At 38.2% G+C, this 14,049-nt stretch overlaps 1 protein-coding gene across 26 annotated transcripts in view; it reads right to left on the reverse strand.

Moving 5' to 3' along the window:
- NEK1 (NIMA related kinase 1) overlaps positions 1–14,049 on the reverse strand; it is a 162,556-nt gene that overhangs the window by 86,209 nt on the left and 62,298 nt on the right. For 12 of the 26 annotated variants that reach the window (XM_072623349.1, XM_072623344.1, XM_072623350.1 and 9 more), the window contains 4 exons: positions 8,290–8,349; positions 7,990–8,049; positions 7,850–7,897; positions 7,654–7,728 (listed from right to left, as the gene is read on the reverse strand). In XM_072623349.1, coding sequence (XP_072479450.1) covers positions 7,654–7,728; positions 7,850–7,897; positions 7,990–8,049; positions 8,290–8,349 — 243 coding nt within the window. The remainder of the gene's footprint in view (positions 1–7,653; positions 7,729–7,849; positions 7,898–7,989; positions 8,050–8,289; positions 8,350–14,049) is intronic. The other 14 variants (XM_072623351.1, XM_072623345.1, XM_072623334.1 and 11 more) reach the window with 2 other exon arrangements.

Here is a 14,049-nt window from a genome sequence, read left to right on the forward strand (position 1 = left end):
AGGTTCAAAAAGCCAATGAGGAGAAGAATGCTTTAAGAAGCAGAATTACCCAAATGGAAAAGGAGGTCCAAAAGCTCACTGAAGAAAATAGTTCTTTCAAAATTAGAATGGGAACAGATGGAGGCTAATGACTTTGTGAGAAACCAAGAAATCACAAAACAAAACCAAAAGAATGAAAAAATGGAAGATAATGTGAACTATCTCATTGGAAAAACAACTGACCTGGAAAACAGATCCAGGAGAGACTAAAAATTATGGGACTACCTGAGAGCCATGATGAGAAAAAGAGCCTAGACATCACCTTTCATGAAATTATCAAGGAAAACTGCCCTGATATTCTAGAGGCAAAATCAGTATCCAATGAATCCACCGATCACCGCCTGAAAGAGATCCAAAAAGAGAAACTCCTAGGAACATTGTGGCCAAATTCCAGAGTTCCCTGGTCAAGGAGAAAATATTGCAAGCAGCTAGAAAGAAACAATTCAAGTATTGTGGAAATACAATCAGGATAACACAAGATCTAGCAGCTTCTACATTAAGGCATAGAAGGGCTTGGAATAGGATATTACAGAAGTCAAAGGAACTAGGACTAAAACCAAGAATCACCTACCCAGAAAAACTGAGTATAATACTTCAAGGGAAAAAATGGTCTTTCAACGAAATTGGGAACTTTCAAGCATTCTTGATGAAAAGACCAGAGGTGAAAAGAAAATTTGACTTTCAAACACAAGAATGAAGAGAAGTATGAAAAGGTAAACAGCAAAGAGAAGTCATAAGGGACTTACTAAAGTTGAACTGTTTACATTCCTACATGGAAAGACAATATTTGTAACTCTTGAAACTTTTCGGTATCTGGGTAGTGGGTGGGATTACACACACACACACACACAGACAGAGAGCACAGAGTGAACTGAATAGGATGGGATCATATCTTTAAAAAAATGAAATTAAGGGGTGAAAGAAATATATTGGGAGGAGAAAGGGAGAAATGGAATGGGGCAAATTATCTCTCATAAAACAGGCAAGCAAAAGACTTTTTAGTGGAGGGAAAAAGAAGGGAGGAGAGAGAAAAACATGAAGTTTACTCTCATCACATTCCACTAAAGGAAGGAATAAAATGCACACTCATTTTGATATGAAAACGTATCTTACAATACAGGAAAGTGGGGGACAAGGGGATAAGCAGGGTGGGGGGGATGATGGAAGGGAGGGCAATGGGAGGAGGGAGCAATTTGAAGTCAACACTCTTGGGAAGGGACAGGATAAAAAGAGAGAATAGAAGCAATGGGGGGCAGAATAGGATGGAGGGAAATATAGTTAGTCTTACATAATATGACTATTATGGAAGTCACTTGCAAAACTACACAGATATGGTCTGTATTGAATTGCTTGCCTTCCAAAAGGAATGGGTGGGGAGGGGGGGATGAAGAGAAGTTGGAACTCAAAGTTTTAGGATCAACTGCCGAGTACTGTTCTTGCCACTAGGAAATAAGAAATACAGGTAAAGGGGTATAGAAAGTTATCTGGCCCTACAGGACAAAAGAGAAGATGGGGACAAGGGAAGGGAGGGATGATAGGAGAGAGGGCAGATTGGTGATAGGGACAATTAGAATGCTCGGTGTTTTGGGGTGGGGGGAGGGGACAAGGAGAAAATTTGGAACCCAAAATTTTGTGAAAATGAATGTTAAAAGTTAAATAAATTAATAAAATAAATAAATAAATAAAAGGAAAAAAAAGAATTTAACTACCTAGTTCTCTCTGAAATTTGTTTATTCTTCTAAGTATTTCTATGAAAAGCTATCCCATGCATATATATTACATTAAAAAAACATTTAATTTTCCTCCAATTACATGTAAAAACAATTTTTAAACCTTTTTAAAAACGTTGTGTTCCAAACTCTTTATTTCCTTCCCTCTCCTCCCCCCTCATTGAGAAGGCAAGCAATTTGATACAGATTATACACATGCAGTCACACAAAACACATTTCTGTATTAATCATATTGTGAATTTAAACACAGACCAAAAAACCTCTAAGAAAAATAAAATACAAAAAAACTATACTTCAATCTGCTTTAAGATTCCATCAGCTTTTTCTCTGTAAAGGGATAGCATTTTTCATCAAAAATCCTTCAGAATTGTACTGCTGAGAATGGCTAAGTCATTAACAGTTGATCAGCATATGATAAATATGGCTTTTACTGTGTACAGTGTTCTCCTGGTTTTGCTCATTTCACTTGGCAAGGAGTTCATGTGAATCTTTCCAGGTTTTTCTGAGAGCATCATGCTCATCATTTTTTAGAGCACAGTAGTATTCTATCACAATTATATACCAAAACTTGGTAAGCCATTCCCCAATTGATGAGCATCCCTTAATTTCCAATAAAAGAGCTGCTATAAATACTGTCATACATATAGGCCTTTTCCTTTTTTAAAAATCTCTCTGGGATGCAGACTTAGCAGTGGTATTGCTAGGTCAAAGGTATGTGTGATTTTAAAGCGCTCTGGACATAGTTTCAAACTGCTCCCCAAAATGGGTGAATCGGTTCACAACTCCACCAATGGAGCAATGGTGTCTCAATTTTTCCACATCCCTTCTAACATTTATCATTTTCCTTTTCTGTCATGTTAGTAAATCTGATAGGTGTGGGGTGGTACCTCAGAGTTGTTTTAATTTGCATTTCTCTAATCAAGTGATTTAGAGCATTGTTTCATATAACGACAGCTTTAATTACTACACCTGAAAATAACCTGTTCATAACTTTTGACCATTTATCAATTGGGGAATGACTTTTTTTATACATACATTTGACTCAATTCTCTATATATTTAAGAAAGGAAGCTTTTATCAGAGAAACTGGCTTTAAATTTTTTTACCCCATTTATGATCATTCACTGAGTATTTCTATCTATTCTATTTCATGCCCTATTTATCCCACTCTCCCATCATTCTGTCCATCCTCAAAAGAGTTTTGCTTCTAACACCTCCCACCCCCCCAATTTGCCCTCCCTTCTATTAGCTTACCCCCTCTCATCTCCTTCCCCTCCTGCCTTCCTGGAGGGTAAAATCTAGATTTCTATACCCAATTGAATGCATATTCCCTCTCTGAGTCAACTCCAAAGAGAGTAAGGTTCAAGTCCTCTCATCTATGTCCCCCATCTTCCCCTCCACTGTAAAAACTTCTTTTGTACCTCTTTTATATGAAATAATTTATTCCATTCTGCCTCTTCCTTCCTCCTTCTCCTAGTGCATTCCTCTTTCTCACCCCTTTTTTTTGGATATCATCCCATCATATTCAACTCATACCCTTGCACTCTGGTCATGTCTACTCCTTCTAACTGCCTGAATAATGAGAAAGTTTTTAAGAGTTACAAGTATGATCTTCCCATGTGTAATGTTAATAGGATAGGAAGATGTTCCCTGTCCATTAACAGATGTAACACAAGGAGCCTGTGATCATATGGAGCCTGGGTCACATAGAATTCAGACTGGGAGAAGCTTGGCCAAGGAGGAGAGAGAAAGAGAGAGTGAGAGGGGGAGAAGAAGAGAGAGAGAGAGAGAGAGGGAGGGAGGGGGAGAGAGATAACAGGAGCAGGGAGTGAGAGCAGGCAGAGCAGAGAGAGAGAAGTAAGCTGTGAGGGGGAGCAGTTGACCCAAGGAACAGAGAGAGATGCAAATTCTGAGTGGGCAGGGGGAGGAATTTGTTTAGAGGAACTTGTTTTTGTGGGGAGGTCTGACAGAAAGAAGGTTGAAGATGTAGGCGCTCCCTGGATTAGTAATAAATACCGCTAAATCGTACCTCCTGGTAATCTAATGATGTCCCCCAAAATATTTTGGTTTTGTCTTTGAGGAAAAGAGTTTATTATATTTTGTAAATTTACCCTGGAAATACACATGCATATTCACAGCAGCTGCTATGGGTATTACATTGACATTACACCATGTAGGAATGTAAACAGTTTAACCTTATTGAATCTCTTATGATTTCTCTTTCCTAGTTTCCCTTTTAATGCTTCTCTTGAATCTTATATCTGAAAGTCAAATTTTCTATTCAGCTCTGACCTTTTCATCAGGAATGCTTGAAAGTCCTCTGTTTCATTAAATGCCCATTTTTTTCCCCTGAGTTTTGCTGGGTTGGTGATTCTTGGTTATACTCCTAACTCCTTTGCCCTCCAGAGTATCATATTTCAAGCCTTTGATCCTTTAATGTAGAAGCTGCTAAACCTTGTGCTATTATGACTGTGGCCCCACAATATCTGAATTGTTTCTTTTTGGCTGCTTACTATTTTTTCTCCTCTTCTTGTGAGCTCTAGAATTTGGCTATAATATTCTTGGGGTTTTTCATTTGGGGGATCTCTTTTAGTAGGTGATCAATGAATTTTTTTTCCCCATTTCTATTTTACCCACTGGTTCTAGAATATCAGGGTAGTTTTCCTTGGTAATTTCTTGAAAGAGTATGCCTAGGTTCTTTTTTGGATCATGGCTTCCAGGTAGTACAATAATTCTTAATTTTCAATGAGATATTTCACATTTTCTACTATTTTTTTCATTCTTTTGATTTTTGCTTTATTGCTGATTGACGTTTCATGGAGTCATTAGCTTACACTTGTCCAATTTCAATTTTTAAAGAATTATTTCCTTCATTGAGCTTTCTTTTCTTCAATGAATTCTCATAACATCTTTTTCTATGTGGCCAAGTCTGCTTTTGAAGGAGTTCTTCTCTTCACTAGATTTTTGTTCCTCTTTTACCATTTTTTCCTATTCTGTTTTTAAAGGTGTTATCTTTTCCAGCATTTTTTTGTGCCTCCTTTCCCAAGCTGTTGGTTCTTTTTTAATGATTTTCTTTTATCACTGTGATTTGTTTTCCAAATTTTTTCCTCTACGTCTTTTGATTCTTTAAAATCTTTTTTGAGCTCTTCTATGAATTCTTTTTGGGCCTAAGACCAATTCACATTTTTCTTTGAGCCTTTGGATATAGCAGTTTTGACTTTGTGGTCTCCTGAATTTGTTTTAGTCTTCTCCGTCATAGTAACTTTCTACAATTAGGTTCTTTTTTTGTCATTTGCTCAGTTTTCCTGCCTAGTTCTTGAGTTTTACCTTTACATGTTAAAATTTGGCTCTGCTCCTTGGGATGGAGGGGGCACTGTCTCAAGGATCAGATTTTTTGTGCTTCTCTTTTCAAAACTAGCTTGGGGGTGGGGGTGATAAGTTTGCAGTTCTTCCAAGGTGGTATGATCTAAGGAGAAGTGTGTTTATGACTCTCTTGGCCTTTGCTCTGGTCTGTGCACAGCCACGAGTATTCTTCATCACCCTGCAAATGTGTCCAGGGAGTGTGCTCCCTTATGCCTACAATTTCTACATCTTTTGGTCAATTATATGAAGATAAAGAGGTGATATATTGTGGAATATCATTTGTGAAAGCCTGTTTTTTCCCTATTGATATCATCATGGACAATATGCTCACTGAATTTCATATAATTTTCATTACAATTTTATATAAATAGCAAAGTAGACAAATGGGTTAACATTGCTACAGTTCACTCAATAGCTTTGTTTTAGTATAAGGACAAAGATTTTTTTCTATGCCTTTAATATCTTTTCTTCCTTCAGATAACCTGTAAATTAATCCCTTTATGCCCTCACAACTGTGTCATCTCTAGAACCAATCATGCTACATAAACTGAACTGAATATTCACTCTAGCAGGGTAATCTGTTTACAACTTCCTAACCCAGGTTCCCACTCACCATATTACCTTCTCCAGATCTTTCCATCTCTCAAACTTCTCAGAGCTCTCTCTTCCTTACCCTTTCAGCTGGGAACCCTCTTTCATATGTCACTGAAAAGAACTGAGACCATGTTATTCTCCTATCCAATAAGCTCCAGTGGCTTCCTATCACCTTCAGGATCAAATATAAAATGCCTTCTTTGTATTTTAAAGCCCTCCATAACTGGCCCTCCTCCTACCTTTTGAGTGTTCTTCCATGTTACTCCCCTCCAGGTATTCCACAATTCAGTGACACTGGCCTCTTGGCTGGGCCTTGAATATGACAATCCTTCTCCAAACTCTAGACATTTTCACTGACTGCCCTCATGGCTGAAACACTCTCATTCCTCATCTCTACCTCCAAGCTTCCCTGGTTTTCTTCAAGTTGCACAAAATAGTTTTACTTCCTAAAAGAAGTCTTTCCCAAGTCCCCTAAATGATTACCTCCAATATATGCCATACACATCCTGTTTGTATATAGTTAACTGTGAAACTTCTTGACAGCAGGGGTTGTCTTTTGCCCTTCTTTTGTCTCCTCAGCATTTAGGATAATGCCTGGCACACAGTAAGAGCTTAATAAACGTGTTTTGACTAACTGAAGACTTGGGTTCTTGTTCATTTGATTTGATTTTGATTTTAAGAGGACTCAGGACATTAAGTCCTTTGCATTCCTTATACAAACCCTACTTATTTTAATGCATTTTGGTATTTTTACTGCCAATGTTTTATTTAATATTATTTAATATTTAATTTAATAATTTAATTTAATAATTTAAATTTTTAATAATTTTTCATCCAAATTTGTTAATTACATTGCCTTTTGGTTGTTTCTCTGCGTAAACATTTCCAGTTCTGTTGCTCAAAATCATAGGTCCTTCTTAGAAAGGATGGTTTCATTTTTTACTTTGTATTGGCAGCCTATTGAGCACATCACCCAGAACTAAATACTTCTTGATCAGTTATAATGAACTAGGATATAGTTTCTGTATATCACCAAATGAGATTAACATGGAAAGCACTACAGTTAGCAACAGTTCAGGTAATATATATTATGATCTACAAAAGTTTGGATGGATTCACTTAGCAATCTAGATGACTGCCTTTCTGATGGAAGAGTTTATTTGTTAATGGTTTAACTCCTGGAAAATGGTCTGTTTTATTGTTTTAGATATTTGATACTTTTCTAGATTACAGAGTTCTTCTTTTAAGCCTTATAATTTATTAAGGTTCAATCTATTTTAATAAGTAATAAAGAAGTATATTTAATAATAAAATTAATAATGATAAACATTTCTAGGTGGAGTATACAATTATTCCAACAGAATTGCCAACTTGACTACATTTATTTTTTAAAAAGGTTTTCTTCTCAATTTTTAATAGGAAGGATAGAGATTAGAGGAAGGGAAGGAGGGGGCATTATCAGTAATAGTGATACCAAAAAAAAAAAAAGGGGGGCTATTAAAACATTTTTTAAAATGTACAGAATATAGCAGAAGAAAGGCTGGTAGGAAGCAAATGTTAAGAAGTCAGGAAACCCAAGAGGAGGCTAGGATATTTAATACTGTACTAAAAGAATGAGTCATATAAACCAAGTCAAAAAAGACATGAGTAATATGAGATGTCAATTTAATACAGGCCTCCCCAGTGTGGTTGCTAGAAATGTCACCATTTTCACCTTTCCAAAAATAAGAATAAAACAATTTTAAAAGTAAATATACCTAACCAAGACAAATAAAGGGGTCTTATTATATCTGCAGTAGCATTTCACATGAATCAATCATGAGTATGTTTTTATTTACCAAACAGAAGTAATCAATAGTTATTATAGGACTAAATTTGAACTATAATTTAATAATTATGAGACTAAATATTAACATCTACCTCTTACCTTAACTTCACCACTCCCACCACAACTTAGAACACTTTTCCATCCTTGTTCCTTGGCCTTATTTAGTTGCTCCACCTTTAGGAAAAAAAAAAGTCATTTCAAGTATTTTGTTTAAGAAGCAAATTATATAAAGAAGTAAAAATGTTTTCCTGAAGAAAAATGTATGACAGAAAAATAAATGAAATGTTATCCTTACCTTTTCCTTCTCTTGTCTTTTCATATGTTCTTGTTTCAATAAACAAATCTGTAACAATTAAAAGAGTTCCTTTAGACCATTTGAAATATGGTACATTGGCTATATCAGCAAAGTAAGAAAAATAATAAACCTAAGTCTACCTGTTCCCTTTGTTTTTTTTCTTTTTCATGATAGTCCAATTTTCCCCTCCTTGCTAACTCCTTAAAGGGAAATAAAGTATTATTTAGTCACTATATTAATTCCTTCTTTTATGGTTTCATCAGTAAAGTTAGTATTCCATTAGTAGAAGCATGCTCAAAGAGATTTAAGAAACAGTTAAAGGTCTTTGGTGAAAGAAATAAGGAGGAAAAGTTTTGAGGTTTAATTTGGTACTGTAAGGATTTTTAGTTGTTTAAAAATTACTTTTGTGTCTTGAAAATAAGCAACGGTTGACTTTATACCTCTACCATTTTCCTCCCTTCTTCTCCAGGATTCACTCTCTTCAGTGGAGTTTGTTTGGCCTGGACAAAAAGTGAAGCTAAAAATTAGAGTATGAACCACACGCTTTAGTCAACTTCAAAGTCTAAGGAAAACCAAAAGAAAAACGGCAAGGCCAACTTGACAATATAATTTTCTTCAACTGAACCTAACATATTTTCTGTGGATTAGAATAAGCCAATTAGATGCCAAAAAGCTTTTACAAAGTTATTTCCTTAAAAGCTGGAAACAGGAGCAGCCGCAGCAGCCGCAGCAGCCGCAGCAGCCGCAGCAGCCGCCGCCTCCAGGGTCGCCGCCTCAGCCTGCTCCCCGCTCCCCGCTCGGCGCTCTCCTCTCCGGCGGCCCTCGCTCCCCGCCTCCCGACCCGGCGCCCAGCAGCCGGTGGCAGCCCTCTCGCTAGCCTGCGGGGCCGCCACGGAGAGAGAAAAGGCACAGCTCCTTGAGAAGCTCCTGTGTGGTCAGCAGGATCCGGGGGATTGGGTTTTGGACCATTTTCGTCCATGGCTGAAGCGGATGCAGCCACGTCTGCCAGATCTCACCCACCCGAGCCCCGAAGAGCAGCAGCCAGAGAGGAATGTGGAAAACCTGGTGCTAGTGTTACTGCGAAGAAACCGCTTGTTGGTGGAACCAGAGAAGACTCTGAGGAGCATCACCTTAGAGAGGACTTGGAGGAATATGGGAAATGGGTCCTGTTGCAATAATCAGACAGTCTGGTAAAAAGGGGGCTTTGGTTTTGTTACATCTGACCACGATGATCCTGCAGACAAAGTTGTATTGCCAAAGTACCATCCCATCAATGGCCATAAGGCAGAAGTCGGAAAAGCTTCACCTAGACGATGATGCAGGAAGAGGAGGAATCTTTGGAAACTTTGGACCCGGCCCAGGAAGCAATTTTAGAGGGGGCTCTGATGGGTATGGAAGTGGTCACAACGGATACGGAGGAGGGCCAGGAGGCAATTATGGAAGTGGGAACTACAATGATTTTGGAAACTGCAATCAGCAACCTCCCAACTATGTATGGTCCAACGAAGAGTGGAAACTTTGGTGGTGGAAGGAACTACAATCCAGAGGCAGTGGGCGAAGTGCGGGTTATGGAGGGAGGAGCCGCTACTGAGCCTTTTCTGCCTGTTGGCCGTGGGCTTCACTGCATAAAGGAGAGAGGATGAGAGCCCAGAGGTGACACAACAGCTTCAGGCTATGGAAATAACCGTGTTAAGGAAACTCTTATCTCAGGCATGCACACGGCAGAAGACACCAGAGCAGAGGCAGAGAGCCATTTTGTGAATGGATTGGATTATTTAATAACATTAACTTACTGTGGAGCAAGGGGCAAAACACAAAAAAATGCCCTTGAGACACTTTCTTAGCTTTTTAATTGTTGTTTCTTTCTAGTGGTCTTTGTAAGAGTGTAGAAGCATTCCTTCTTTGATAATGTTAAATTTGTAAGTTTCAGGTGACATGTGAGACCTTTTTTAAGGTTTTTCTCAAAATTTTGAAAAGCTATTAGCCAGGATCATGGTGTAACATAACATAACATTTTCCTTTAGAAAGTTTAAGTGTGCGTGTAGAGTTAAGAAGCTGTTGTACATTTAACTTAATAATTTTTAAATTTAATAAATTTAATTAATTTTTAATTTAATAAAATAATTCTAAAATACATAAATAAAATAAAATAATAAATAATTCTAAAGGAAGAAAAAACCTCTAAACAAATTAAATAAAAAAATTTTTAAAAAGTTATTTCCTGATGAGTGGATTCTGGGAAGATAGTGGAGTAGGTTGGAAAACTTCAAGCTCTCAAGGATTTCCCCCACAAAAAACAAATGGTGCCTCAGGGCAAACATAAAGGGGTAAAAATAAACAAGAGCAGGGGCATTACAAGGGTCCTCCTGGGACAATCAGAGGAGATCTGAAGAAAAATCCCAGGAAAAGGTCTGGTCTTGGTGAAGAGTAAATACCTCTAGGCTAGGTCCACTTAAACTGCAAGCTATAAGTGTTGGGAGGCTGCATCAGCAGCATGAACTTTTACCACAGAGACAGTGAGGGGAGTTGGACACTTGAGCCCAGGAAGATTAAGGAAACCTCTACTGACAAATGCTAAACCCAGCTGTGCTGTGGAGACATAGCCCAGACAAGAGAACCAGCACATGCTTCATGAGTGCAGAAGCAGTGGGGCAGGGACGCTGCTGGTTGTGGGCACTTATAGGAGGGAAGAATCCTTGGTTTCAGTGCCAGGCCAGAGGGAAGAACTGAAGGAGGACCTGAGGCCAGAGGCACCATCCCCATACCCCAGGACTAGAGTTAATTAAAAAAAACTGCTGGAAATTTAAAAAAAATGAACAGGCAAAGGAAAAAGAATTCAACCACAGAGAATTACAATGGAAATAGAGAAGACTGGAGTTCATCTTCAGAGGAGGACAGTGAAGCAAAGAAACCCTCTTCTACCCCAAAGAGTAACATCAAATGATCACCTGCTCAAAAAGAATTCACAGAAGAACTTAAAAAGACTTTAAAAATCAAATGAGAGACTGAAAAAAAACTTTTTAAAAAATCCAAGAAAAATAAGAGGATTATGAAAAGAAATTCAACCAATTAGAAAAGAAGATCCAGAATCTTAAGTAAGAAAACAACTTCTTGAAAATCAGAATTGGGCAAGGGGTAGCCAGCCAAGTTATAAGAGATCAACAAACAATAATACTAAATATAAAGAATGAAAAAGTAGAAGAGAATGTGAAACATCTCATAAGAAAAACAACTGATTTGGAGAACAGATTAAGAAAAGAGAACATAAAAATAACAGAACTACCTAAAAGCTATGATTAAAAAAAAAAAGAATCTTGATACAATAATAAAAGAAATAGAGAAAACTGTCCTGAAGTAGAAAAGATCCACTGATCAGCACTTGAAAGAGATCCTATAAGGAAAATCCAGAGGAATATTATGGTCGCATTCTGAAAGCCTCAGCTCAAGGATAAAATATTACAAGCAACAAGAAAAAAATTAAATATGGCAGTGCCACAATTAGAATCATAAAAGACCTAGCAGTGGCAATACTAAAAGACCACATGTTTTTGAATACTATGTATTGAAGAGCAGAAGAACTGGGGTTCCTGCTAAAAATATCATGCTCAGAAGATGGCGGAGTAGACAGACGCACATACGCTAGCTCCGATCCCACAGCCCATAAAATATCTGTAAAAAAAGATTCTGGAGCAACAAATTCTGGAGCAGCAGAAGCCACAGAACAATGGAGTGGACGAGATTTCTGTTCCAGAGAGCCTAAAAACCTCTTGCAAAAGGTCCTTCGCACTGTGGACCAGGAGCCGAGCACAGCCCTGCGTTGGCCATGCGGCGCCCAAGAGGAGCAGATCCCAGCAGGCTTCAGGGACGGAATCTCCAGTGGCCGCGCGGGTCCCTCCACCCACAGGTGGCAAGGGTCGGTGAGAGGGTCTCTTTGGTTGGTCGAGAGGGGAGTGGGGTGCCCCTGTGGCTCGGGCCCCCTCGGGAGGCAGCAGCGGAGGCGGGGGTGGACCAGGGCTCCCCAAGCAGGCAGGAGCCTGGATCCATTGTTGAAGGTCTCTGCATAAACCCCTTGAAGGAACTGAGCCCCATGTGGCGGCCCTGCCCCCACCTGAGCACCTGAACTTAATCTCACACTGAATAGCAGCCCTGCCCCCGCCCCAAGAAATGCCCAGAAAAGGGAAAAAAAATAAGACTATAGAAGGTTACTTTCTTGGTGAACAGGCATTTCCTCCCTTCCTTTCTGATGAGGAAGAACAATGCTTACCATCAGGGAAAGACACAGAAGTCAAGGCTTCTGTATCCCAGCCCACTCAATGGGCTCAGGCCATGGAAGAGCTCAAAAAGGATTTTGAAAATCAAGTTAGAGAGGTGGAGGAAAAACTGGGAAGAGCAATGAGAGACATGCAAGCGAAGCATGAAAAACAAGTAAACACCCTGCTAAAGGAGACCCCAAAAAATGCTGAAGAAAATAACACCCTGAAAAATAGGCTAACTCAATTGGCAAAAGAGGTTCAAAAAGCCAATGAGGAGAAGAATGCTTTAAGAAGCAGAATTACCCAAATGGAAAAGGAGGTCCAAAAGCTCACTGAAGAAAATAGTTCTTTCAAAATTAGAATGGGAACAGATGGAGGCTAATGACTTTGTGAGAAACCAAGAAATCACAAAACAAAACCAAAAGAATGAAAAAATGGAAGATAATGTGAACTATCTCATTGGAAAAACAACTGACCTGGAAAATAGATCCAGGAGAGACAATTTAAAAATTATGGGACTACCTGAGAGCCATGATGAGAAAAAGAGCCTAGACATCACCTTTCATGAAATTATCAAGGAAAACTGCCCTGATATTCTAGAGGCAAAATCAGTATCCAATGAATCCACCGATCACCGCCTGAAAGAGATCCAAAAAGAGAAACTCCTAGGAACATTGTGGCCAAATTCCAGAGTTTCCAGGTCAAGGAGAAAATATTCCAAGCAGCTAGAAAGAAACAATTCAGGTATTGTGGAAATACAATCAGGATAACACAAGATCTAGCAGCTTCTACATTAAGGCATAGAAGGGCTTGGAATAGGATATTACAGAAGTCAAAGGAACTAGGACTAAAACCAAGAATCACCTACCCAGCAAAACTGAGTATAATACTTCAGGGGAAAAATTGGTCTTTCAATGAAATAGAGGACTTTCAAGCATTCTTGATGAAAAGACCAGAGCTGAAAAGAAAATTTGACTTTCAAACACAAGAATGAAGAGAAGCATGAAAAGGTCTTCATGTAAAGTGTCCAAAAAGGATTTGCTTCCTGTAATGCCCTGGAGACATGTGTGTATAAGAAGTTTGAGGATCCATATACAGCTCTCCTGCCTTCTGATCAATCTTTCACTCTGTTACTGATCCATTTGTTTTGTCCATCTACCAAACAGAAGCTAGATTTGATACTACAGACTTCTGCTTTCCATAGGAGCTTAGACCGGATTATCACTGAAGTCTCTTCCAAAGATTCTATGATCTTAAGTGACTAAGTGACTGACAGAAAAATTTTTTTAAAAAATAGAAAAAACTAAATAAAAATAACAGCTACAACAAATTAGTATACAAACAATTAATCAGGATGTCACTGCATCATGACACAGTACAATAATGCAACTTGTTAATAATAAACCTAAGTCATGAAAAGACTAAAAAAAAAAAAATCATGCTCAGAAAAACTAAGCATAATCTTCAACGAAAAGAAAAAGGAAATTCATGAATTGTCAGACTTTCAGGACTTTGTTTAAAACAAAACAACCTGAACTTAATAGAGGATTTGACATATAAGAGCCAAGAGAAATATAAGGTACATACTAAAGACTAATTACAAGGGACTCAATAAGGACAGACTTTTGTAAAAAGTATGTCTAAGACTGTTATTAGTAATTAGGTAGTTCATAGGAAAGATTCAGGTAACCTGAGTATAATATAACTTTAAAAAGTAAAACTGTTTAGGAACAGCTAAAAAGAGTGGCTATCTTATACAAATGAGGTGCAAGAGGAAGAACTGACAAAGAGGAATTAGATGAGGGAGGAGGGCTATTGGTGCTGGAAACCTACTTTCATCAGGAATGGGTTCAAGAGAGAACAATGCATACACATACACACACACATATAAAGAATATAAAAGTCTTCTAAATTCAGAAAGAAATAAAATGCTAAGGGGATAGAGAA

The sequence above is a fragment of the Notamacropus eugenii genome, chromosome 7, assembly GCF_028372415.1.
Source record: "Notamacropus eugenii isolate mMacEug1 chromosome 7, mMacEug1.pri_v2, whole genome shotgun sequence".
Taxonomy (NCBI): domain Eukaryota; kingdom Metazoa; phylum Chordata; class Mammalia; order Diprotodontia; family Macropodidae; genus Notamacropus; species Notamacropus eugenii.